Source organism: Sceloporus occidentalis, unplaced genomic scaffold (assembly GCF_023333645.1).
Source record: "Sceloporus occidentalis isolate IW3139 unplaced genomic scaffold, rSceOcc1.0.p SCAF_1, whole genome shotgun sequence".
NCBI classification, from domain to species: domain Eukaryota; kingdom Metazoa; phylum Chordata; class Lepidosauria; order Squamata; family Phrynosomatidae; genus Sceloporus; species Sceloporus occidentalis.
The window spans coordinates 20,422,392-20,446,932 of NW_028316981.1; the positions used below are offsets into that span (position 1 = coordinate 20,422,392).

The 24,541-nt window shown below is 43.6% G+C and overlaps 2 protein-coding genes across 2 annotated transcripts in view; one reads left to right on the forward strand and one right to left on the reverse strand.

The window, feature by feature from the left end:
- Positions 1-24,184, reverse strand: part of LOC149321068 (zinc finger protein RFP-like) — a 115,040-nt gene extending 90,856 nt beyond the window's left edge. Inside the window, exon 1 of the mRNA XM_089515290.1 lies at positions 23,484-24,184. The gene's annotated coding sequence lies outside the window, so the exon portion shown is untranslated. The remainder of the gene's footprint in view (positions 1-23,483) is intronic.
- On the forward strand, positions 4,162-19,715 carry LOC149321072 (C-type lectin domain family 2 member D-like). The gene is made up of 6 exons (XM_089515276.1): positions 4,162-4,375; positions 9,156-9,590; positions 12,866-12,991; positions 15,059-15,246; positions 18,394-18,500; positions 18,758-19,715. Exons 2-6 carry the CDS (start codon positions 9,455-9,457, stop codon positions 18,927-18,929), a joined length of 729 nt encoding a protein of 242 aa, XP_089371402.1. The 5' UTR covers positions 4,162-4,375; positions 9,156-9,454; the 3' UTR covers positions 18,930-19,715.
- Positions 24,185-24,541: the final 357 nt, after the last annotated feature.

The following is a 24,541-nucleotide window of genomic DNA, read 5'->3' on the forward strand; positions in this document are numbered from 1 at the left end:
TGTGGGTTTCACACTTGTGGTTTTCAATACAGTAGAGCCTCGTTTATCTGACTTTTGGTAATCCGACATTCCGGATTATCAGTGGGCGTGGCTTGGAGCCCTTACCATGCCCCCAACCGGAAAGGGCTCCAAGCATGGCGGCGAGCAGCAGCAGGCCCCAAGCGCACCAGGCCCCAAGCGCAGCAAGCATGGAGGCGGCGGTCCTGAGTGCGGCAGCGAGCACCACCACCAGGCCGCAAGCGTAGAGGCGGCGGCCCCAAGCGCGGCCTGAGCGCCACCGGCACCAGGCCGCAAACGCGGAGGCGGTGGCCCTGAGTGCAGCCCTGAGTGCCACCGGCACTAGGCCACATACATGGAGGTGGTGGCCCTGAGCGCGGCCCCTGAATGCCACCGGCACCAGCCTCTAGCATGGAGGCGGCGACCACCACCACTAGGCCTCGAGCGCAGCGGTAAGCAGCACCACTGCCACCAGGCCCCGAGCCCCACAGGAGCATTGTTGGTGGTGGCAGCGAGCAGTACCACCAGGCCCAGGGCGCCACCAGGCCCAGAGCGCCACCAGGCCCAGATCACCACTAGGCCCCTAGAGCAGCCTAAAGCATGGCAACCTCCAGGTCCCCAAGCACATCCCCAAGCATTGCAACAGAAAGAAAGAAGGTTGTTGTATCAATGGAGCAGAAACTTGAGGCAATCAAGAAACTGGACAATGGAGAGACATTGCAGAAGGTCGCAGATGACTATGGCGTTGGAAGGGTAACTGTAGGAGACTGGAGAAGGAACTGAGTGAAGATAGAGAAATGGTGTTCCTCCAGATTAACTGATGAGGCCGTGAAAGAGAGGAAAACAATGAAAAAGTGTGGCTATGAAAAGTTCAGTGAAGTTCAGTGTTTGGTTTCTGCAGTTCAGAGACAAAGGTGTGCCTATTTCAGGTCCTATTTTACAGCAAAAGGCATTGCATTTTTGAAAGGAATTTGTTGAAGGGGACCCAGGTTTTATGGCCAGTGTTGGTTGGCTTGACAGGTGGAAGAAACGTTATGGAGTCTGTCAGTTATGTATTTGTGGAGAGAAACTATCTTCTGATTTTGAAGAAATGAAGGCATTCAAGAAAAAAATTTCTAGACCTTGTTGAAACTGAAAGCCTAACAGACGATCAGATATTTAATTGTCATGAGACCGGCCTCAATTACAAACTGTTACCCAGTAAGAGCCTTGCATCCAGAACTGAAGCAGCAGCCCCAGGCTACAAGCGTAGTAAAGAAAGGCTGACAATTTTAGCATGCAGCAATGCATCTGCAACCCTCAAAATGGACCTTGTACTGATTGGGAAGTCCAAAAATCCAAGAGCTTTTAAAAACATCTCAAAGACCGCGCTTCCTGTGAAGTACTACAGTAAAAAAAGTGCGTGGATGAGCAGAGAAATTTTCAAAGAATTTTTTTTTAAAGAATTTGCTCTTTTGAGGCTTTTAAAAAGGCAACAAAAACCTTTCTTTTCCAGCAGGCGTTCCCTGATTAATAATGTCCAGAACCAATTGAATCCCCCTTTTATTAGTTTTCTTACTTGTGATTTGTTTTTAACTTTGATGTATTGTTATGTATTTTTAAAACATTTTTTTTACTGTTTAATTTTATAGCTGGGAGGAAGGGTTGGGTCGAGGTTTTGTGGGGCTTGTTGTTTTTATTGTTGTATATTGTATTTTCCTTGTTGTTACCTGCTCCGATCCTCAATCGGAAGAGGCGGGATATAAATAAATATTTATTATTATTATTATTATTATTATTATTATTATTATTACCTATCTATCTCTGTCATCTATCCACTTACCTATCTCTGTCATCTATCTATCTATCTACCCACTTACCTATCTCTGTCATCTATCTGTGTATCTTTGTCAGAGAGAGAGGGTCCATAAACTTGCCTGATTCCAGCGAGGGTTGAGCCTCCCAGATGCCCTCCTTTTCCAGAACATGTCCTCCATTTATCCCTCCTGTCTAGGAGGACTTCCAAAGCACCCTCCCTCTGCCTTCTTCTCCCACCAGCAGCTCTGCCTTTCATTAGAGGAGGAGAGAACGGGTCGAGGAGGGAAGTGTGTGTGTCTCCCTTTAAAAACTCGCTAGTCCCAGGGACAGCAAGGCAGCTTGCAAAATCAGGAAAGCGGAGGCATCTGAAGCCTTGCATTATCCCACAGCAGCCATTACTTGAGAACAGCCAATTTGCAAGGAAAAGGAACAAGTGAATCCGGTAGTTTTATGAATTTACTTATTTCCAGATTGACCTCACATTCACTCTGGATTCTCTTCTGATTGGCTGCAGTGTCATGTGAAAAGCAGCTGTGAATTGGTCTCTGAATCCTGGATGACCCTGCATTGGGCCCACTTTAAACTTGCAATTTTGCCCCGTGCCTCTCCTTCTATCAGAGCTGCCTTGCCAACAGATCCCCCAAAGACAACCCATTCTCCTTACAAAGGGATTGGCCCTGGTGAAGTCAAAGGCTTTCATGGCCGGCATCCATAGTTCTTTATGGGTTTTTGGGCTATGTGGCCATGTTCTAGAAGAGTTTCTTCTTTCTCTGAAAATGCCAGCCACAGATGCTGACAAAATCACACATGAAACTGGAACTCCAATCCAAAGTGAAGGGGAAGCAGAGTCAATTTGAATCCAAGGCAATTCATGTGATGAATTATCACACGTGAAGAACGAAATTGTGATCATTCCTGAGTTAAAGTGGATCAAGTGCACATTGTATTACCTCACCAGTACATACCATGCGGATTCACCAATGTGAATTAGGACCCTTGCGCATACTCAGTGGGGGTCTGAACGCATTGTGAACCTTTGCACTTCTGGGGTGAAGAAGGGGGCCACTTCCTGGTTCCAGTTTCATGTGAATGCTAGTCTCATGTCAGTGATAGGGAATGTCACCTATCCCTACATGCCCTCTGCTTCAACTGAATGTATCACTGGCAAAATTGTCATTATTAATATTTTTATTATTTTGCACTGAAATAATTTTTATTATTAATAATAATAATTCCATAATAATAATAATAATAATAAATTTCTTTCGCTGCAAAATAATCAGTGTAGAAGCTGCAGGTTTACTTGGAAGTAAATCATTTGGATCTGAAGGAGACCCATTTTGGAGGAGTGCAAAAATGATCTGGTTTTGCTTATTCTCCATGCTCCCTCCCTGAATCCAATCCACTCTCTTTCCCTTTGTAACAGTTGCCTTCTCTTAGGTTGCATCTGCACTGAGAAATAATCCAGTTTGACTCCACTTTAACTGTCCTGGCTCAGTGCTATGGAATTCTAGGAACTGTAGTGTCGTGAGACGTTGAGCCTTCTCTGCCAGAGAGCTCTGGTGCCTCAGCAAACTAATAACTTATTTAATAATAATAAAACATTTCCTGCCTCTCCTCAAGGCTGGATGCATTTCATTTTTGTTTTTCTTTTGCCCTTAGTGCAATACCGTACATTTCTCTGTATGTCAGGTTGGTGGGAGGGATTTGTGATCTGTTTTCCTGAGGGAAGCAGACTCCCTCCCCGCCCCTCTCCTCCATGTAGGGGTCTCTTCTTCAGGTAATAATCATAATCATAAGAAGAAGAAATGGTTGCAGCCCCTTTGGTCCCTCCAGAGGCACCCGAGGTTTCCTGTTGAATGAGAGGCCTCCCAGACTCCCCCCTCGCCTTCTGCTCAGGTCTTGCAAAGCCAGGGCCAATCCCTCTGGAAAGAAGACTGGGAGGCCTTTGGGGGGTCTGTCGTTGAGGCAGCTTCGATGGAAGGAGACCATATATCGATGAGAGGCCTCCCAGGACATGCAAAGAGCTGCTCGGGTCTTGCCAACTCAAAGCTGGGGCTTCCTTGGTCCGGTCCTTCCCTCCTCCTCCTCCTCCTCCTCCTCCCAGGAAGCCGCCTTTTGGGAGCTGTGCTGCCCAGGCCTCTATGGGCCCTGGTCGGGATGGGAGCCCTCCAAGCGCCCCTGGGGCTCAGGTCCTTTCCTCCTCTCTCTCCCTGCCACTTGCTAGGCCTTACACACAGACACTCGATACTCTCTCTCTCTCTCTGTCTCTAGGTTCGGACTGAGAGGGAGGGGGGCTAGGTAAGCCACCACCACGATCCAACCCGCTTTCGCTTTCGCCATCCTCGTTTCTCGTAAACCCTCGTTTCTCGTTTCTCGTAAATGAGAAGGGAAGAAGAGAGAGCAAATGAGGTGAAGCCACCTCCCCGATCAGTTTCAAATCGCTTTCGCCTTTGTTTTCAGCCGATCTTCTTAGGGAGGTTCTCCGAATAAACTCATTCGCTGGGATGGAATTCCGAGCCCTGGGTCCCAGCGGATCCCTCTCGAAATAGCCCAGGTCGATCGGGATAAAAGGGGACCGGTAAGAGGTTTGGAGAGGGGCAAAGGGGGGGGGGCTTTCTCCGTGGGGAGGAGAAAGGCGAAGGGGGCGACCTTTGGGGCCCCTGAGAGTCAGGACATGGGTCTCCCCCTTTCCTTCTTGGGGGTCTTCCTGCTGCAGCCAGAGGGCTGTCAGCCCAGCTGAGCGTCTGTCTATCTGCCTTCCTGTTGCCTGTGTCTCTCCTGTCCTCAGTACTCTTGCTTCCAGCTAAGAAAGGGTTTGGAAGCACTGCCCTCCAAAGATGCTGAGGATGACGAGGAGGATGGTGGTAACGATGATCCTTGGATTCTGTCACAAGTGGAGTACCACACCTATCAGTGTTCAAACAGAGAGCTGTGTTGGTCAGTTTCAGCAGAGAAGGGGGCGGGAATGGAGGGACCAACACACAAACCAACAAACAAGCAAACAGAACCTGTGAGACTGATGGGCCTTTCGCTCAACACTGCCATGGCTCCATCCATCCTATGGAATCCTGGGATCTGGAGTTTAGTGAGGTCTCTGGAGTTCTCAGCCGGGGAGTACGAGTGACTCACAAAACCACAAACCCTGGGTCACTAAAGTGGGACCCTAGTGCTACAATTGTGTAGTGGGAAAGGGCCCTGACTTATCTTAGTCCAGCCAAAATGAACTGAACTGAAATGAAAATGAACTGTAATGAACCTCCTTTCTTATGTGGCAGGCGCTTGGACTTGATTTTTTTCCCGCCACCAAATTATGGGATGATTTTCCACCACCTCACAAGGCTTTCCCTCTTTTTATTCAAGACCCCTGTGGGTTTATAATGGTCAGTAGAGTGGATGGATTTCAAAAAACCCAGGCTAAGTGGATAGATAAACAAGAATGAAGAGTTTATTTTGAAACAGAATAAGCAAAGGTAACTTTGGCAGGAAGTTGTTACTATGTCTTCTTTTGGTTACAAATATACAGGTCTAGTTTTTACTTTCAAATAATAACTCAGCCACACAGGCTATAATCTCCCTCAAGAAATAATTATGTAACCCAAACCCCTCTTCTTGAGTCTGACTACGCTGTGTATCATTTCTCTAGACCAGTGCTTCCCAAACTTCCTAATGCCACGACCCTTTAATACAGTTCCTCATGTTGTGGTGACCCTCAACCATAAAATTATTTTTGTTTCTCCTTCATAACTGTAATTTTGCTACTGTTATGAATTGTATTGTAAATAGTACTTCGCTTCAAAGCATAGCAATGCAAGCCCCCTCTGCAGAACTCAGCCCAGAAAACCCCATGATAGTTTTACCTTGGGCAGGAAGTCACACTGTCTCAGCTTCAGAGCATAGCAGTGCAAACCCAGTCTGCAGAACCCAGCATAGAAAACCCCATGATAGGCTGACCTTGGGCAAGAAGTCACACTCTCTCAGCTTCAGAGCATAGCAATGCAAGCCCTCTCTGCAGAATTCAGCCCAGAAAACCCCATGATAGGTTTACCTTGGGCAAGAAGTCACACTGTCTCAGTTTCAGAGCATAGCAATGCAACCCCTCTCTGCAGAATCCAGGCTAGAAAACCCCATGATAGGCTGACCTTGGGCAAGAAGTCACACTCTCTCAGCTTCAGAGCATAGCAATGCAAAGCCTCTCTGCAGAATCCAGCCCAGAAACCCCCAGTGGCTCAAAGTGAAACTGGAACTCATTGGCTGTGCAGTCTCTCTTTCTTTTTGCAAGCTCTGTGTTCTGAGACAGAAAAAAGCCATCCACCTCCGCTGCAGCCAGTCCCCCTGAGCCGCTCCAAGTCCATTGTTGAGGGCGATTGCTAAGCAACCAGCCCTGCAGCCTTCAACAAAGGCTAGGAGCCTTTTGTTTGGGGCTCTGAGGGTGGTCTTAGGCGACCCTTGTGAAACAGAGTGGTGAACCCCAAATGGGTCGCGAACCCCAGGTTGGGAAACAATGCTCTAGACTCTCCAAAACTATTATTGTCCCTCTCTGGACAAAGCAGTTCTTTAACTAAATATTCCCTCAGGAACTATCAGAACTCAGTCCTCTCTTGGACTTTATTGTTCCCTCACTCTATAATCCTAACTATCTCCCCAACTCCATTCTAGCTCCACCCCTCAGGATTCCAAACCCCCAACTGAAGTTCTAAACTGCCCCAGTTCCAACACTCTCACAACTGCCAGCTTGGAATCTTTTTTAAAGTCATACAATCATAGAATCGCAGAGTTGGAAGAGACCACAAGGGCCATCCAGTCCAACCCCATTCTGCCATGCAGGAAATCCAGATCAAAGCATCCCCGACAGATGGCCATCCAGCCTCCGTTTGAAGACCTCCAAAGAAGAAGACTCCACTACACTCCAAGGGAGTGTGTTCCACTGTCGAACAGCCCTTACTGTCAGGAAGTTCCTCCTAACGTTGAGGTGGAATCTCTTTTCCTGGAGCTTGCATCCATTGCTCCGGGTCCTGTTCTCTGGAGCAGCAGGAAACAAGCTTGCTCCCTCTTCAATATGACATCCCTTCAAATATTTAAACAGGGCTATCATATCACCCCTTAACCTTCTTTTCTCCAGGCTAAACATCCCCAGCTCCCTAAGTCGTTCCTCATAGGGCAAGGTTTCCAGACCTTTCACCATTTTTGTCGCCCTCCTTTGGACACGCTCCAGTTTCTCAATGTCCTTTTTGAATTGTGGCGCCCAGAACTGGACACAATATTCCAGGTGGGGCCTGACCAGAGCAGAATATAGTGGCACTATTACTTCCCTTGATCTAGACACTATACTTCTATTGATGCAGCCTAAAATCGCCTTGGCCTTGTTAGCTGCCGCATCGCACTGTTGACTCATGTTCAACTTGTGGTCCACTTGGACTCCAAGATCCCTTTCACATGTTGTCTCCTTAAGCCAGGTGTCCCCCATCCTATATCTGTGCATTTTATTTTTCTGCCCAAAGTGCAATACCTTACATTTCTCCTTGTTGAATTTCATTTTGTTAGCTTTGGCCCAGCTTTGAAGTCTATTCGGGTAATTTTGAATTTTGATCCTGTCCTCTGGAGTATTAGCACTTCCTCCTAGTTTGGTGTCATCTGCAAATTTAATAAGTATGCTCCCAATTCTGTCATCCAAGTCACTGATAAAGATGTTGAATAGCACTGGGCCCAGGACAGAGCCCTGTGGGACCCCACTGGTCACTTCTCTCCAGGATGAAAAGGTGCTATTGTTGAGCACCCTTTGGGTTCAGCCAGTCAACCAATTACAAATCATTCTATTGGCTGGTCCTCAGCTGCCTTCTGATTGGTCAGCCAGGTGTTCTGTGCACCACATGAACAAACAGGACTTGCCCCCTGCATCAGGTGGTTGCTAAACACTGCCTGTGGACATGGAGGTTTTATTCAGCTAGCATTGTATGTGAGAGAGGTAGAGTTTTGTAGGGTAATGACACAATTAAGTTGTTATACTGATTACTGTTCTACAAGATATAAAAAGCCACATTAATTCTCTTGTTATTTTGTTAAAGTGTTAAAGTGTCTTCTTTAACCCTAAATCAAGGGGTGCTGAGGAAACACTTAAAGGACACGCATAGCTAACACACACTGGAGAGTCAAACACCCCAAATCCAAGGAGAGATCCTGAAGGGGCCTTGGGTTCAGGTGCGAGTGGCAGGCATCCAAGGCTAGGATGGACTTCCAGACTTAGGAAGGCCAATGTCACAAATATTGGATGAACACTACCAGGGAAGAAGCTAGAAAAGGGCCAACAAGGAAGAGCCCATCATACAATTTTAGGCAGTCAGCAGAAACAAAATACCCAGATAAATCGTTGACTCTTCTTTTAATCAGAGGCATCATGAAATGCTGTTGAACTGAGAATGTTTGAAGCTGCCTAGCTTAGAAAAAAAGAGAAAGTGGAGAGGGATATGCTTCCCTCCTGCCTGGATAATACCAGAACATGGGGGTCATCCTCTGAAAGTGTAGATTCATCCCAAGTCAAAGGTTGTACATCTTTACAGGGCACATAACTGGATTTCACTCCCACCAGATGCAGTGATGGCTGCCAAATTGGATGGCTTTGAAGAGGGGTTGGATAAATTCATGGAGAGAAGGCCACCAGTGGTTACTAGTCGGGATGGAAGTTGATCCCCCCATTAGATACTCTTAACAAATAAATAATACCAGAGGTGGTATGACTCTGCATGTCAGTTGCAGAGGAAGGCAAGATAGGGGAGGGCTGGGGAGCTTGCAGTGTGCTGGTGAGCTTCTCAAAAGCAACTCATCGGCTGCTACATGAACAGAATGCTGGAGTAGTCTAGGGCATCATGGCTGTTCCTATCCCATTTTTTCCTTACCAGTTGGGGATAACGAAAGGTGTAGTCCAACATCTGGGAACTCCCAATTGCAAAGCACTGTTCTACAACCTGATGATTGTAGAGCCTTCCAAATCTTTCTAGACTTGAATACCCAGCATTTTTTTACAGTTGCCTATGCAGTCTTAGCTTCATGGGAATAGTATTCCAACAAATTTGGAGGGCTCTGCAGTTCTGTAGCCATAACTTTTGATCCATTCCAAATTTGTTTCACTATAGTGAAACAGCTGCGGAAACTGCTGAAATTCTGAAAACAAAAAATAACTGCATTGTACCCTCCTCTAACCCACCCACCAGAACCCAAAGATGTGTGAGACAGACTGAGTAAGATTGCTTCTAACAGAGAGTTTGGAAGTGAACCTCTATGCCTTATATGGAAATATTAGTTTAGAAAATTATCAAAGCCATTTGGAAAGGCAGTACTAATTTCACGTTGTAATTCTTTTCCAGAGAGAAATCATGGATATAGACCTCAGGGTGAAAGTGTGTTGCCAAAACCCAGAGAGATACTTCAGCATCAAGAGCAGCACTCTTAACATTGCCATAAAAGAAGACAAAAAGGATTGCTTTAAGCAGGACAGGAGGGCGACACAGAGGGCCCAGTTTGGCTGGGAAAAGGCAGAGAATAAAGTGCATGGTTAAATGGTACTTATGGCTTGTTTTCTCTGACCACATCACACGAATAAAAAACCTGAGTAAAATAGTTTGCTAACTGGCATCTATAAGATCATTTGGCTGAGAAAAACAAAATGACTGAAACTCACAAAAGTAAAGAAGGATGGCAGCACAATTGTCCCTTGGATTCACATGCAAAAGGGAATGAAATAAGAAACGGAAGCATCAAAGCAGAAGAATCTTCTTTGAAGCTGGAGAACTCTGAAGATGGTGAGTTGTGACAACATAAGCAGGAGTATGTCTATGTTTAGTTGAAGAAGAGATATGAATCCACTCCCAGAATGGACAAAAAGTGAGAGTTGATACTCCAAACCTTTGACACTAACTCCAACTCCTCTATTTTTCTGCTGACTCTCATTCCTTCATAGGTGACAAATGTCTATTAATTAGTAATAACAAATGTATTATAGTAAAATGACAGCACAAGGCAATTCCTCACCACCACATGAATCGGTAGGCTACTTGGAACATAGTTGATTAAACTTTCTGAAGATGAAAAGTTTCCTAAATTCCTGTGAAAGTAAATATGCAACATACTAGACATTTAATCACATTTCAGATGGTTTTAACAGAAACATATTGTTTGGGTCTTATACCTTTTTATTTTGAAGCCAGAGTGGGATTCAGTATATTTCTACCAAACCTGACTCCACTCAAAATTGCTGTTGACTCTTCTGACTCCAGGTCAGGAAACCATGCCCTTTGAGGAGCGACTTGGGGAGCTGGGTATGTTTAGCGTGGAAAAGAGAAGGTTAAGAGGTGACCTGATAGTAGTGTCCAAATGTTTGAAAGGATGCCATAGAAGGAGTACATTTGTTTTCTGCAGCTCCAGAGAACAGGAGCTCGATCAATGGGTTTAAACTAAAAGAAAAGAAATTCCACCTAAACATTAGGAGAAACTTCCTGATAGTAAGAGCTATTCAATAGTGGAATACACTCCCTCAGAGAGTGGTGGAGGACTTTACCACACATGAGGCATTTCTCTTAATTTTGAATGAAAAGAAAGTGGGACTAGAATGCATTCACGTGAATTCGCTAGTTGTAATTTACGTGAATGAGAATTGCGTTCGAACTGGCTTCCCATTGCTCAAAAATAGCATACCATTGCCTGAATTTGCATGTGGTAGTCTATCACGCAATAACGTGAAACCCCTTGATTGTGCTTGGACTGACTTCCCATTGCCCGACTTTGCAGGTATAGTGGGTTATCACACAATAACGTTAAACCCCATGATTGCATTCAGATTGCCATTGGATTATACTTCCAATTTCCCTTGTCTGATAAAGTCCGGACTCTCCTTCTTGGAGTTTTTTAAATAGAGGCTGAATGTCCATTTGTTGGGGGTGCTTTGACTGTGTCCACATTATTTGATATAAATTCATTTAAAAACCATGCAACAGTTAATAAGTACCTTCTCAGGTTACCCATCAAGGCTGCTTGAACAAAAACCTCTTTAACAGCCAGAAAAGAAAGGAGGGAGGAGATCAGCCTAACCTCCTGCAAAAGGGCCTTCCAGAAGGTGGGAACAGCCACATGTTCTCACATGTCATATATTCTCACCAACTGAGCCTGTGATGATGGTGGGACCAAAAGAAAGCCTTTTCTTGAAGATCTCAAAGTTCTGGTAGGGTAGTTGATACAGTTCCAGTGGATGTAACCTTGGCTTCTGTTTATCTGTTCTTATTGGGTACTTTCACATTAATTAGCCCAGGGGTAGGCAACCTTTTTGACGCGGGGCCGGGTTGCTGTCCCTCAGACAACTGGGGGGCCGAAGCCAAAAAATAAATAATTAAATAATTAAAAAAATAATATAAATAAATAAGCCAAGACAAATGTAGGACAAAATTTTCAAATGGAGATACTTTTTAAAAAATAAATGGAAGACACGTGAAAAAAAAATGCTAATTTTTAAAAAAATGTTAATATAAATGTATGTTTCTGAGGCTTCTATAGACAATTGCCCCCCCTTGCCCGCCGCTTGCTCCACCTTGCCCACCTCCTCCTGATAGGCCAAAGCCCCTTGCCCTCACGCGAGAGGCCAAAGGCCCCGGCGGCAATCGGCGTCAGGACGGGGCTGGGGCCGGTCCTCAGGCCTCGCCGGGCCGCATCCGGCCCGCGGGCCGTAGGTTGCCTACCCCTGATTTAGCCTGACAGGATACTTGGAGAGGTGGACAGGATACTTGGAGACATGATAGTCACCACATGCGTACTAAAATCTTGCCCTTCCTGGCTTATTAAACAGGCCGCATGGGGACAGGCTGAGTGGGTGAAGAGGGTAGTCAATGTCTTCCTATGGCCTAGTTTTGAGGACTTTCATTGAAAAAGCCATCCCCGGATGCCTCTATAATGGATAATTATTGGCCCATGTCCAAGCTACCAGTTTTGAGCAAGGTATTGGAACATGTGGTGGCCTCCCAACTCTGGGGGTTTCTGGATGAAACAGGAGCTGGATCAATGGGTTTAAACTAAAAGAAAAGAAATTCCACCTAAACATTAGGAGAAACTTCCTGATAGCAAGAGCTATTCAATAGTGGAACACTCTTCCTCAGAGAGTGGTGGAGGACTTTATCACACATGAGGAATTTCTCTTAATTTTGAATGAAAAGAAAGTGGGGCCAGAACGCATTCACGTGAATTCGCTAGTTCAGCGAATTTACGTGATTGCGAATTGCGTTCAAACTGGCTTCCCATTGTCTGAATATAGCAAGCCATTGCCTGAATTTGTGTGTGGTAGTCTATCATGCAATAATGTGAAACCCCATGATTGCACTTGGACTGACTTCCCATTGCCCGAATTTGCGTGTAGTAGGCTATCACCCAATAACGTTAAACCCCCATGATTGCGTTCAGATTGCCATTGGATTATACTTCCAATTTTCCTTGTCTGAAACTGTGGAATCTCCTTGGAAGTTTTTTAAACAGAGGCTGAATGTCCATTTGTTGGGGGTGCTTTGATTGTGTCTTTCTGCATGGCAGGGGTTTGGACTGGATGACCCTTGAGGTCTCTTCTAACTCTATGATTCTATTCTACAACCCTGTTGAGGGTACAGCTATTGCAACTCAGTGGTCTTGGTGGAGAAGATGATGGCAAAAGAAGCATTTGCATGATTAGTGGAGTTTTCTTGTTGGGCACTTCAGATGTCACTCAGATGGCATGGGAAAGGCACCACAAGTGAAAAGAAAGCAGGGCTGAAAGGTCATGTTTGAGTTGACTTTGAACAGCCACATGAACAGTTGTATGGCTACGGCCACTTTGCTCCTCATGTATTCTCCCCAGAACATCTGGCTGTTCTTATGTGGACACTGTATCTTGTACTTCATGGGCTTTTAAACACCCAGAAGCAGGGCTAATACAAAAAGAAAGTTGGCAACCCCAACTGGAGAACAAATATTTCTCTTCCATACAGTCTTTCATTCATGTCTTATTTTGAATGCTTGCCTGACAGACAGATTAAACATCGCATTTTCTATTTATTACATCAAGGTTCTGACTGGAAAAGCACTTCATGCCTCAGAAGTAAAAATAGAAAGTATATAATACGCAGAGCAATTTTGTGGGTGGTAGTTAGCAGTGTGATTCTGAATCTTTTTCTCATCGTTGCATTATCTGGTGAGTGAAGAGCTGCATTGATCTTATTGCTGTGTATTTTCTGCCATTTTATTTTAGAATTCAATAGATATTTAATGTTGAGAAGTCCAGAATGTTTCTGATTAGATTTATTAAGTCTTTGTTTTCCCTAACATTACTTCACCCAAATTCTAATTACCATAGCCTGTCCCTTGATTTATTATTATTATTATTATTATTATTGTTGTTGTTGTTGTTGTTGTTGTTATTATTATTAGACATTCTGAAACCCTTTTAGGGGCTATGCACACCACCCCAAAGGGGTGGCTTCCAGCTGCCTCCTTTTGTGCTAGATTGGTGCTGTGGCAACTATGCCACAGCCCCAATCTGGCCTTTCCAGGGTGCAAAAAGGAGCTGCAAGAAACAATACTTTTTGCGCCCTCGAAAGGACACGATAGCTGTGGTGCTGCAGCTATATGGCGCTCCTTTGGTGCTGCACTGTATGGATGTAGCACTGGAAGAGCACCGTGATGCCATATGGCATGTGGTGCAGCGCACAGTGTCATGGCGTCCTGGGGGTGGATCCCCCAGGCCAGCCCAAAATGCCAGTCTGTACAGCCCCTTAGACTATTATTACAGGCTTTTCTGATGATTTAAAAATAAAAATAAAAATTATATCATATATATATTTGATTGAAAAAGCAGGGAAAAGTAAAAAAGCAGTGTTTTTTAATTGTTCATGCCCTAAACTAACAAATAAAGTAGTGTTTCAACTATGATAGACTAGCTACATCTCTATCTTTGTTTCACATCTCTTCAGTTCATTTAGGCAACTGAGTAAAGAACAGCATTTCCACTTTTCAGGGTTTAACGATGATCTCAGCAATGAGCACATACTCTAAGCTTATAACATAGCAGCATGATAAGTGCAAAATGGCATAGTTTAGGCTACCAGCAGGGTACAGATTTCAAGCTAGGATATAGGGCCAGGCTTTCACATTCTCACATACAGCCTTTGGTACCAGCTTATAAATCTAAGGGGGAGGGAGTGAAGGATTTTGTCTTGCAAATTCTTCACAGCAAGCTGTCAAGTGGTCTTTGCTTTCTTCTTGGGGGCCAGAATGTAAAAGGCCCCTGACCACTTGGAATAGCTCTGCTGGACGATGCTGTCCAGATGCAATGTTGGCAGAGAAGTATAATTTCTTTGCTGCCATCATCGCCATGAGTTCTAGCCCATGTTCAGTCAGACTCACTCTGAATCTTCCTCCATCGTCACTCTAGTTTCTGTCCCATTGTTTTCATCACCATCAGCTCCCTAGTTAACTAGGGAGCATGTTTAGCTGTACTTCATGGTAGGGGATGCTTGGGGGCAGTCATGTCCACCGCCCTGGCCATTTCCCTATTCCAGAGATCAGCCAGAGCTTCAACAGAATCACCTGCCAAGGCAACAGGAAACTCCCAAGAGCCATCAGGAATCTATCCAGATCAATACACATCCTGGGGTGGATCATCTTAATCGGATCACCCATGCAGAGGCTTGAAGTCCCAGTGAGTCTAAGCCTTACCAGGTAGTGATCAGTCCATGACAACAGAGCTACAGAAAGTTCCTCCATTCCCAGTGCACTGTCACCCTGCCCAGAGCAAAAAAACAAACAAACCAGGTCCAGAGTGTGTCCTGCAGCATGGGTGGCCCCAGATATTACTTGGGACAGCCCCACAGTTGTCATGGCAGACATGAAGTCCTGAGCTGTGCCCGACAGAGTAGTCTCTGCATGAATGTTGAAGTCCCCCAGCACAACAAGCTGAGGGAACTGCAATGCCACTGATGAGATGAAGTCAGCCAGCTCAGGCAGGGAGACTGTTGGGCAATGAGGTGGATGCTCTGGAAATCTGTTTTCTATGAGAGAGGGAGTAAAGCATTTAGCAGATGAAAATGTCATAATATAAAACAGATGAAGCAAGCATTATGATCGATTCTGTGTGATATAAATTAACAAATTGTTCATGAATTGTTATGTTGGCAGAATGTTAGTGGATGTTGCTTTCTAAACTGTGAATGCTAATTAATAATAAGCATTATTTTTTTCAAATTCTAATTTTTATTGCTAGTGAGAAGATGTGAAATACGTCCAGCTCCTCTTCATCACCTCACTGGTGATGAATGTCCAAAGGGCTGGATTGGTTACCAGAGGAAATGCTACTACTTTTCAGCAGCTGAAAGAAATTGGACCTCTAGTAATTTACACTGTTCTTCTCACAATGCCTCTTTGGCTGTGATTGACTCACAAGAGGAGATGGTGAGTTCAATGGCTTATACCCCTGGTGAATCCCAGAGGGCTTTCATTATTGTTTGCTCCTTAATATGCTATTTTACCACTTGGTTTTGTGAGACTAGTTTTGTTATTGTAAAATGTTTTTGAGTACTTTTTCACTAATACACCAGAGGACAGGATCAAAATTCAAAATGACCTGAATAGACTAGAAAGCTGGGCTAAAGCTAACAAAGGTGCTTTCCAGACCGGCACTTTGCGCCGGCCTGGATACGTGCTAGGGTTGCCTCGGGGCGTCCTTTACAGATGCCCCGCAACTCTAGCACATACTGTGACGTGATAATGGCGGTGCCCTGTGTACATGGGTGCCGCCATTATGATGTCATGGCTGCACCACAGCCAAATGGCGCGATGCGGGTGTGACATGCTTGCACCGCTGCAGGGCGCTAGTGGCGCCCTTTCAGTGGCGCTGGAAGGAGCTCCAAAACGGAGCTCCTTCCTGAGGAGCACCTCATTCCCACAGCCACCAAATGGCTGCGGGAACGAAGCTGGGGGAAAGGGGGCGAGTTGCCCCTTTCTCTCCTGGCTGTGGCTCCTGGATGGCTTCCGGGGTGTCCTGGGGCATGAAGCCCCAAGGACACCCCTTTTTGGGACCAGGGAGGAGCAGCATTTTGCCGCTTCTCCCTGATCCCAAAAAGTGCCAGATTGTGGCCTCTGGGCTGCTGCTGTGGCTGCCCTGGCCCCAATATGTGGTGCTCAGGGGCGGCTGCAGGCCGCCCCAAATAGGCAGTCTGTATCCCACCAAAATGAACTTCAACATGGAGAAATGTAAGCTACTGCACTTGAGTGGAAAAATGAAATGCACAGATATAAGATGAGGGATACTTGGCTGAACAAGACTATGTGTGAAAGGGATCTGGGAGTCCAAGTAGACCACAAGTTGAACATGAGTCAACAGTGTGATGCGGCAGCTAAAAAGGCCAATGCAATTTTAGGCTGCATCAATAAAAGTATAGTGTCTGGATCAAGGGAAGTAATAGTGACACTATATTCTGCTTTGGTCAGGCCCCACTTGGGATACTGTGTCCAGTTCTGCACCCCACAATTCAAAAAAGGACATTGAGAAACTGGAGCGTGTCCAAAGGAAGGCGGCCAAAATGGTGAAGGGTCTGGAAACCATGTCCTATGGGGAATGGCTTAGGGAGCAGGGGATGTTTAGCCTGGAGAAGAGAAGGTTAAGAGGTGATATGATAGCCCTGTTTAAATATTTGAAGGGATGCCATGTTGAGAAGGGAGCAAGCTTGTTTTCTGTTGCTCCAGAGAACAGGACCCGGAACAATGGATGCAAGCTCCAGGAAAAGAGATTCCTCCTCAACATTAGGAGGAACCTCCTGACAGTAAGGGCTGTTCGACAGTGGAACATGCTCCCTTGGAGTGTAGTGAGGTCTCCTTCCTTGGAGGTCTTTAAACAGAGGCTGGATGGCCATCTGTCGGGGATGCTTTCATTGAGATTTCCTGCATGGCAGAATGGGGTTGGACTGGATGGCCCTTGTGGTCTCTTCCAACTCTACGATTCTATGAATCTATGAAATGAAAAGTATAAAAATATCTTGAAATAGACAATTAATATTAACTAGAAGAAGCAAACTCTGATGTGTGTGGATTTGACTGGTTCAGCTAAACTGAAAAGTTTGCACTTCTGATGCATTTTCTGAATGTACCAATTAGGTTTTTAAAATAACAATTGATGGGTTTACTGTACAAAATTATACACAGCATGATTGATAAATCTAGCTATTATCCACACCCAAAATAAGCATCAAATGATCATGGTTTAAAAGTAGATTCCCTGCCCCATAACCCCCCACCGAAGAAATTTGGGAGGCAAGGGGTTTGGGATGTAATTCTCAATCCCCTAATAAAAATATAATTACCTGGGGAAGCCATGATAATTAAATTACTATGATAACTGATACTGTATTACTAAATATGTCCTGGCATTCTTTTTGCCACTGTCGTTTTGTAATCAGCCCACAAATTATTTGGCTGTTGTCCAGTATCGTTGGGCAACTGTGGAATGGGTGGGGAACTGTGATTTGCACTCCTGATTGTAACCATCCCTGGAAACAATGACTGTGGAATTTCCTTCCATGGGAGATGAAATCGTCTCTCTCCCTGCTCTCCTTTCACCAACAGCGGCAAGTGTGTGACTTTTACGTATTCAGTATGGTTTGCTGTTTTAATGCTTTCGTGGTTTTTTTTACTTTTCCAAATGTTTTTAAATATGCTGTGATTTTTACCTTATGTTATAATATTCGTATTATTTTTTAAACTTTTGTAATTAATGTTTTAGTTTTATCCTTTTTAAATCATTATAAGCTGCCTTGATTCCCATTTTGGAAGAAGAGCAGGATATAAATCCAGTAAATAAAACATAATAATAAAATAAAATAAAATATGTGTAGCTAGGACCCCTCCCCCCCCCTTTTTTTTTTAAACCTTTGATCATTTGTTTGCTTAAGACCTCACCTACCTCTTAAGGGACATCGCCCATTAGGAAAATATGCTAACTTCTCTTGCCTGGTGGATGGAAGGCCAAAGTGTAAAAGTGCAGAGGTGCTGATCTTTTACACTCAAGACAGTAAAAGATTAAGAACATATCCTTTTTTTCTGTCCTTCATTCAAATTGGCAGCTGCTTTTATTTGTCTTTTCAATGGAAAGTTGTGGACATGTGGGACTCATGACTTCACCTCTCTTTTGCATGGCTGATCCTGGCATCATGGTGGCACAAGATCACAAGGAAATGACAAAGGGTGGCAGGCCTTGCAGTTGTGAATTATTGATACCAAACCTGTTTGAGTTCAAAATATTCCTTTTTAAAAATATATCATGTCATTTCAGAGTTTATATCTAGAGGTGTAAACTCCCATTTTGTGAAAAATGGGAGTCACCCAGCATTGTTTGCCAGACGTAAGGAAAAGGGCAGACCATTTTAATGGGGGGAAAGACAGTGGTCATATATATTTCTAGTCAAAACTATTATTAAAAGATACCATTGTGACAAATCATGGTTGTTTCAGCACCTCATCAAGTCATGATTACTTTCTCTAGTTTCTTGTAAAATATTGCAATAAAACTGGAATTGATAAGGTATTTCTTTCTTACTTTTCAAGAGTTTCTTTTTACGTTACAAAAGTCCTCCTGACCACTGGATTGGTCTCCGAAGAGATAATCCATTGCAGCCCTGGAAATGGATCAACAATACCCTTCTTCCTGAATGGTGAGCCTTTTTTTCTGTATGGTTCAAGCAAGAAAAATCACACAGCTCAGAAACAAGAAGTATAGTGACGTAACTCAGGATTATCAGGACTTCTAAAATATTCTAAGGGATTCTGATCATTTTTGTCCAAACTAGAAAATGAGTTGTAGATATCTTCGGTATCACCTTGTTGTTTTATCTGGGGATTAGTTTCTATCATGAAAATTAAGATCAATATTTTCAGATACAATTTGTTTAAAGATTATATTTTTGTTTAGGTTTACGATTTATGGAGGAGGAAGGTGTGCCTATCTGAACCATGAAGTTATTGCCAGCTCCAGCTGCACAAGAGAAGAACACTGGATCTGCAGCAAACCAGCTGAGAGATGGCATCCTTTCACTTCTACGAGTCCATCCTCAGACTTCTGTGTGCATGAATCAAACTACTAAGATACTCATAATTATTGGGTCTCTGCCTCGCTCAGCATGCAGAGTATTGGCAGTGTTTGCATTTTCCTTCAGAGAAAGGATCTTGAAACTTGGGACGAAGCAGCTTTATGAATATTGCCTGACATGAGGCATAGTGGTGTCCCTTAATACCACTGAACTGTAACATTGTTTTGCACCAGTAGTGTTAGTTAGTGTTCTATGTGAGTGTGACACACACATTTTTTTTGTGCTTGCATAGCTCCTTTTTTTACATGGTCTCTGACTCATATCTAGGGGTCTAACACAGGCATTGGCAACGTGCGGCCCGCGGGCTGCATCCGGCCCGCGAAGCCTCTAGGCCTGGCCCGCGCTCGCCCCTGCCGCCGATTGGCGCCGCTCCGGCCGCCATTTTGTTTTTTAAAATGGCGGCGCCCCTCTAGGAGGCCCGGGGCGCTTGCTGCAGCCCTGTTCCAGGGCTGCAGGGCCGCGCCAGCCCTCCGAATGGGCTCCGCCCTCCTCCCTTCTCTCTCTGCCCTTCGCCCTCCTGGCTCCGTTTTCTTAGCTCTGCCCTCCTCTCTCCGCCTCCCTCTATGAATAAAAGAGTGTGGAGGGCAGGGAAAGGAGGAGGCGGCAGAGAAAAGGAAAGCGAAAGTAAGAGAGCCAGCCAGCCAGCCAGCCAGCCGGAGCGAGCCACTGAAGAGGTTGGTTGGTGCATGTATTTTCCTCTGCTTGGTGACTGTGATTTACTCTCCCTTGGTATCTTTGCAAACCCCCCCCCCATGCTCCTTTGGGGATGCTTTGATTCTGATTTCCTGCATGGCAGGGGGTTGGACTGGATGGCCCTTGGGGTCTCTTCCAACTCTATGATTCTATGTTTCTCCTATGCTTTGTGACTCCCTTACTATCTTTGCAAAAAAAAAACCCTCCCATGCTCCTTTGGGGATGCTTTGATTCTGATTTCCTGCATGACAGGGGGTTGGACTGGATGGCCCTTGGGGTCTCTTCCAACTCTATGATTCTATGTTTCTCCTATGCTTTGTGACTCCCTTACTATCTTTACAAGAATACTGACGCGGTAGACATTTAAAAGATGAGGCATTTAGACTCCCAGTGAAACAGGAATGATTGATGGACTTTTTTTCTTTGCTCACTGTAACCTGGAAAGTAAGGCCTCTTCCTTCGACAATATTAATTGGGAGTATATGCTAGCTGTGTTAGAAGGAATTGGGATTAAAGACAAACTTTTTAATAGGGTCAGAAACATCTATAAGACTCAAACCACACAAATAATAATAAATGGGCAAAAAACACCAATCTGTAAAATAAATAAAGGTACTAGACAGGGATGCCCCCTATCTCCCCTCCTTTTTATTATCGCAATGGAATTGTTAATTAAAGAAATTAAAAAAGATCAGATACTTAAAGTACCAAGAATCAATAAGCAGAGCTTTTACTTAAGGGCCTATGCCGATGATATTGTCGTATTTTTGGATGATCCATTAAATAATATAACAAAGCTAGAAGAGATAATAGAACAATTTGGAAGCATCGCCGGAATAAAAATTAATAAAAAAAAATGTGGTATAATAACGAAAAATTTAACTTCTAAAGAAATAATGGAATTACAAGGAAAGACTGAAATCCAGATAACAGAAAGAATTAAATATTTAGGAATAGAAATTTCAGGAAAGAATACTGATTTATACAAAAACAATTACAAGAAGACATGGAAAAATATAAAAACCGAACTAATAGATTGGAATAAAAAGCAACTCTCTCTGTTAGGCAGAATTGCCGCTATCCAAATGTCAGTACTTCCAAAAATGATATTTCTTTTTCAGTCTATACCTATATTCTTAAGTAAAATGCGATTTAAAAGTTGGAATCAGGAATTATCCAAATTTATCTGGCAGGGTAAAAGGCCCAGAATTAAATACAAGGTAATGCAAGATAAGAAACAGAAGGGAGGTTTAGGACTTCCCAACTTAGAATTATACTATAAGGCCTGCGCATTATCTTGGATTAAGGATTGGATTCTGCTGGAAAATAAAGAGATATTATCAATAGAAAGTGCGGGAATAAAACATGGATGGCATTGTTATTTAGGGTATAAAACGGCTGAAAAGGAATTTAACCAACATCTAATAAGGAAGTCGTTGTACAAGATTTGGAACCAATACAGGAGAGTCTTTTATTCTAGAATACCTAGATGGATTTCTACACAAGAAGCGTTTCATAAAAACGAATATGTAGATAAAAATCAATGGATTAATTATGCGGATCTATTAATTAAAACTAAAGGTGAGCCTAAAATAAAATCGAGAGAACAATTAAATAAAGAAGGGAAGATAATAAGCTGGTTTCAATACGCCCAACTGAAAAAAGAATTCGAGAGGGACATGAAAGAAAAAGGAATAGATCTCGAATGGCAGCCAGTAGATAAGATTTTTTTTGGAGACAACAAAGGATTTATAAAAAAAATGTACAAATGTCTGTTAGAAATAGAAATGGAAGAAGAAGTTATTAAGGAAAATATGGTTAAATGGATGGTCAATATTGGTCATACAATTCCATTGTCCAGTTGGGAACGCTCTTGGAAACTGAATCTAAAATTCACTAAAGGGAATACATTGAAAGAAAATTATGTAAAAATATTTCACAGGTGGTATATAACTCCAGCCAGACTAGCTTGTATCAATGTATCCTATGACAACAAATGTTGGAAGTGCAAAAAGAAGGTCGGAACTTACTTCCATCTATGGTGGCAGTGTGAATATGTAAAGAAATATTGGATTACGATCCATAAAAAGATGCAAGAAACGTTGATGTTAAGATTTCCCCTAAAGCCTGAGTTATTTTTACTGAATATGCTAGATATAATTCAATCAAACTTATCAACGGATACAATGAGTATCATACTATATATGGTAACAGCGGCACGTATTAGTTTAGCAAAAAATTGGAGATCTGAGGCATTGCCCTCACTAGAAGACTGGCTAACAAGAGTGCATGACTACTATATAATGGATAAAATGTCAATGATAGGAGCAAACAGAACCATACAGGAGCACGCCACTAAATGGGAAAATATAAGTAAATTATGGCAACTCTATTAGCACTAAACCATAAGGAAATTTCAGAAATTGAGGCTATTAGATTGATAGATACTGTAATGAACATTAGATATTTGTCTAATCAATTGTATACGGAACTGTATAATATATGTATATATTTTCTTTATTATATTTTTTATTTTTATTTTTATTTTTTATTTCATCTTTTTTTTCCTATGTCGATGTATAAATAAAATCTGCAATAAAAATCAAAAAAAAAAAAAAAAAAAAAAAGAAAGTAAGGCCTCTTGCTGGGTATATATACCAAGTGGGCTGGCAATAGCTCTGAGTGGCAGATGTCTTGAAGACCTGCTCTCCAGTGTTGCCAACAAGCCTCGGAGATAATTCCCGAAAATGCTTGTCCAAAACCCGCTGAATCCCCTCACATCACACTGAATTTTCAGCCACAATTCCCAGAAAATTCCCATAATGTTAAAATGGCGGATGTTTTGCAAATAAACGTAAATATAATTGAATAAAAATAATTGTAACTTATTTCAACTCTCAAAATCACCATTGAACCAAACAAAGAATCTTTCAGTCCTTTTAAGATATTTATTTTGACATGAAGGGGGTTCAGGAAGCTTTGTGCCAAATAGAAATGTGTTCGGATGCAACCGCACTGCAGAAATAAATCCAGTTTGACACCCTTTTAATTGCCATGGCTCAGTGCTAGGGAATCCTGGGAATTCTAGTTTTCTGAGACATTTAACCTTCTCTCTCAGCAAACTCTGGTGTGACAACAAACTACAATTCCCAGGATTTCATAGCACTGGGCCATGGCAGTAAAAACAGTATGAAACTGGATTGTCTCTGGAGTCTGGAGTGAAGATGCAGCCTGAGTTGGGTCCAAGACACACAGAAGAAATAAACCAGTTTAAGACTGCTTTAACTGCCCTGGCTCAGTGCTAGAGAACCCTGGGAATTGTAGTTTTGTGAGAAAGAGCTCTGGTGCCACAATGAACTACAATTCCCATGCATCTGAGGAAATACGCTTAAGTCTAGGAAAGCTCATGCTGCCAACTTTTCTTTCAGTGAGACTCAAAGGTGCTACAAGATCTCTCTATCATCATCACCATTATTATTATCATTATTAAATCCAAATGCAGCTGAAGAACTGGACTTAAATTGGCAACACAACACTGAATCCTGTAGACTCATTCTCTGGGGCTGTGATATGGAAGTGTGCAGGCAATTCCCTTGTTCAACCAGGGAATCCTGGGAATTGTAGTTTCTTGTGACATGTTGAGACTCTGCTTTTACCGGCAGCCAGGGCTCCATGCGTGAAATTCTGGGCTTGGTGGTTTGTTGTGCCCAGAATCCCATCATCGCAGGGAGCCTTGCAGTTAGAAGCAGTGCCAAACTGGATTATTTCTGCAGTATGGATGGCAATGGAAAAGAGAACGAAAAAGAGAGCCACAAAACAAACTTCTTGGAAGACAGAGCAGGGATGCCAACTTACCAGGTGCTCTGCCCATGCTCAGAGGCATATTTAATCACTAACACACACACACAGTCTCAGGGACATCACATTCACATCACACAACTAACTAGTAGGGCAGCCCATGGAAGGGAGGGAAGATGGAGATAAACACATCCCTGATTATTCTACCCAGGTGCTCTGCCCATGCTCAGAAGCACCTTTCCACCTCTTTTTCTCCTCCATTCTTCTACTTTTTCCCTACTAGATTTTCCTCCCATCGACCCAAATGGTCCTCCTCACAGTACAACAACAACCCTGAGAGGTAGGCTTGGGGCACTCTGCCCAAGCTCAGGAATTCAGAAATTCAAATGTCACTCTCAGGCACACACAGTAGTCCCAACATCAACCCATGATACCATTATCAACTATTGCCTTTGTGATTGTGTGCCTTAAAACTTATGGCTTACTTGGAAATTCAAGGCAATTGGGATTAAGCCAGCCAAATCCCTCACTCCTCCTGGGCAACACTTTGTGCCTGGGTTGGTTGCTTGCCCAATGCCTGCCTCTCTCTCTCTCCAGCAGCCGCTTTGCCTGGAGCGGAGCCTGAATGCCTGAGGGGGGGGGGGCAATCAATCACTGTCCTCCTCTCTCTCTGATTGGCTGAAAAAACTGTTAGTGTGATTCCAGAGTTGGTTGGTTTGCTCTTTGCTCCGTTCTGAACTTCTGGCTCTCAAAGGGAGTCGTTGGAGAGAGAGAGAGAGAGTGTGTTTTTTTCTTCAGCCCTCTTTCTGATTGGCTGAAACTGTTACAATCCAAAGGGTTGGTTGCATGCTGCAGGCAGCTTTCAGGCTGGAGCTGAAAGTCGCCGAAAATGCACTGAAATAGAGGAGGGCACGGAAATCACACGAAAAGCTCTGAAAAGTCACCGTTTTCGTGTGAAAGTCGCGAAATTGGCAACACTGATCTTTGCAACCCCCCCCATGCTCCTTTGGGCATGCTTTGTTCTGATTTCCTGCATGGCAGGGGGTTGGACTGGATGGCCCTTGGGGTCTCTTCCAACTCTATGATTCTATGTTTCTCCTATGCTTTGTGACTCC

Excerpts from the sequence above, each read along its gene's own strand:
- LOC149321072 (XM_089515276.1), top strand. The coding sequence starts at position 9,455 with ATGACTGAAACTCACAAAAGTAAAGAAGGATGGCAGCACAATTGTCCC. Across the intron at positions 12,992-15,058 it reads TCTCATCGTTGCATTATCTG|TGAGAAGATGTGAAATACGT; the intron begins GTGAGTGAAGAG and ends TTTTATTGCTAG. Across the intron at positions 18,501-18,757 it reads AATACCCTTCTTCCTGAATG|GTTTACGATTTATGGAGGAG; the intron begins GTGAGCCTTTTT and ends ATTTTTGTTTAG.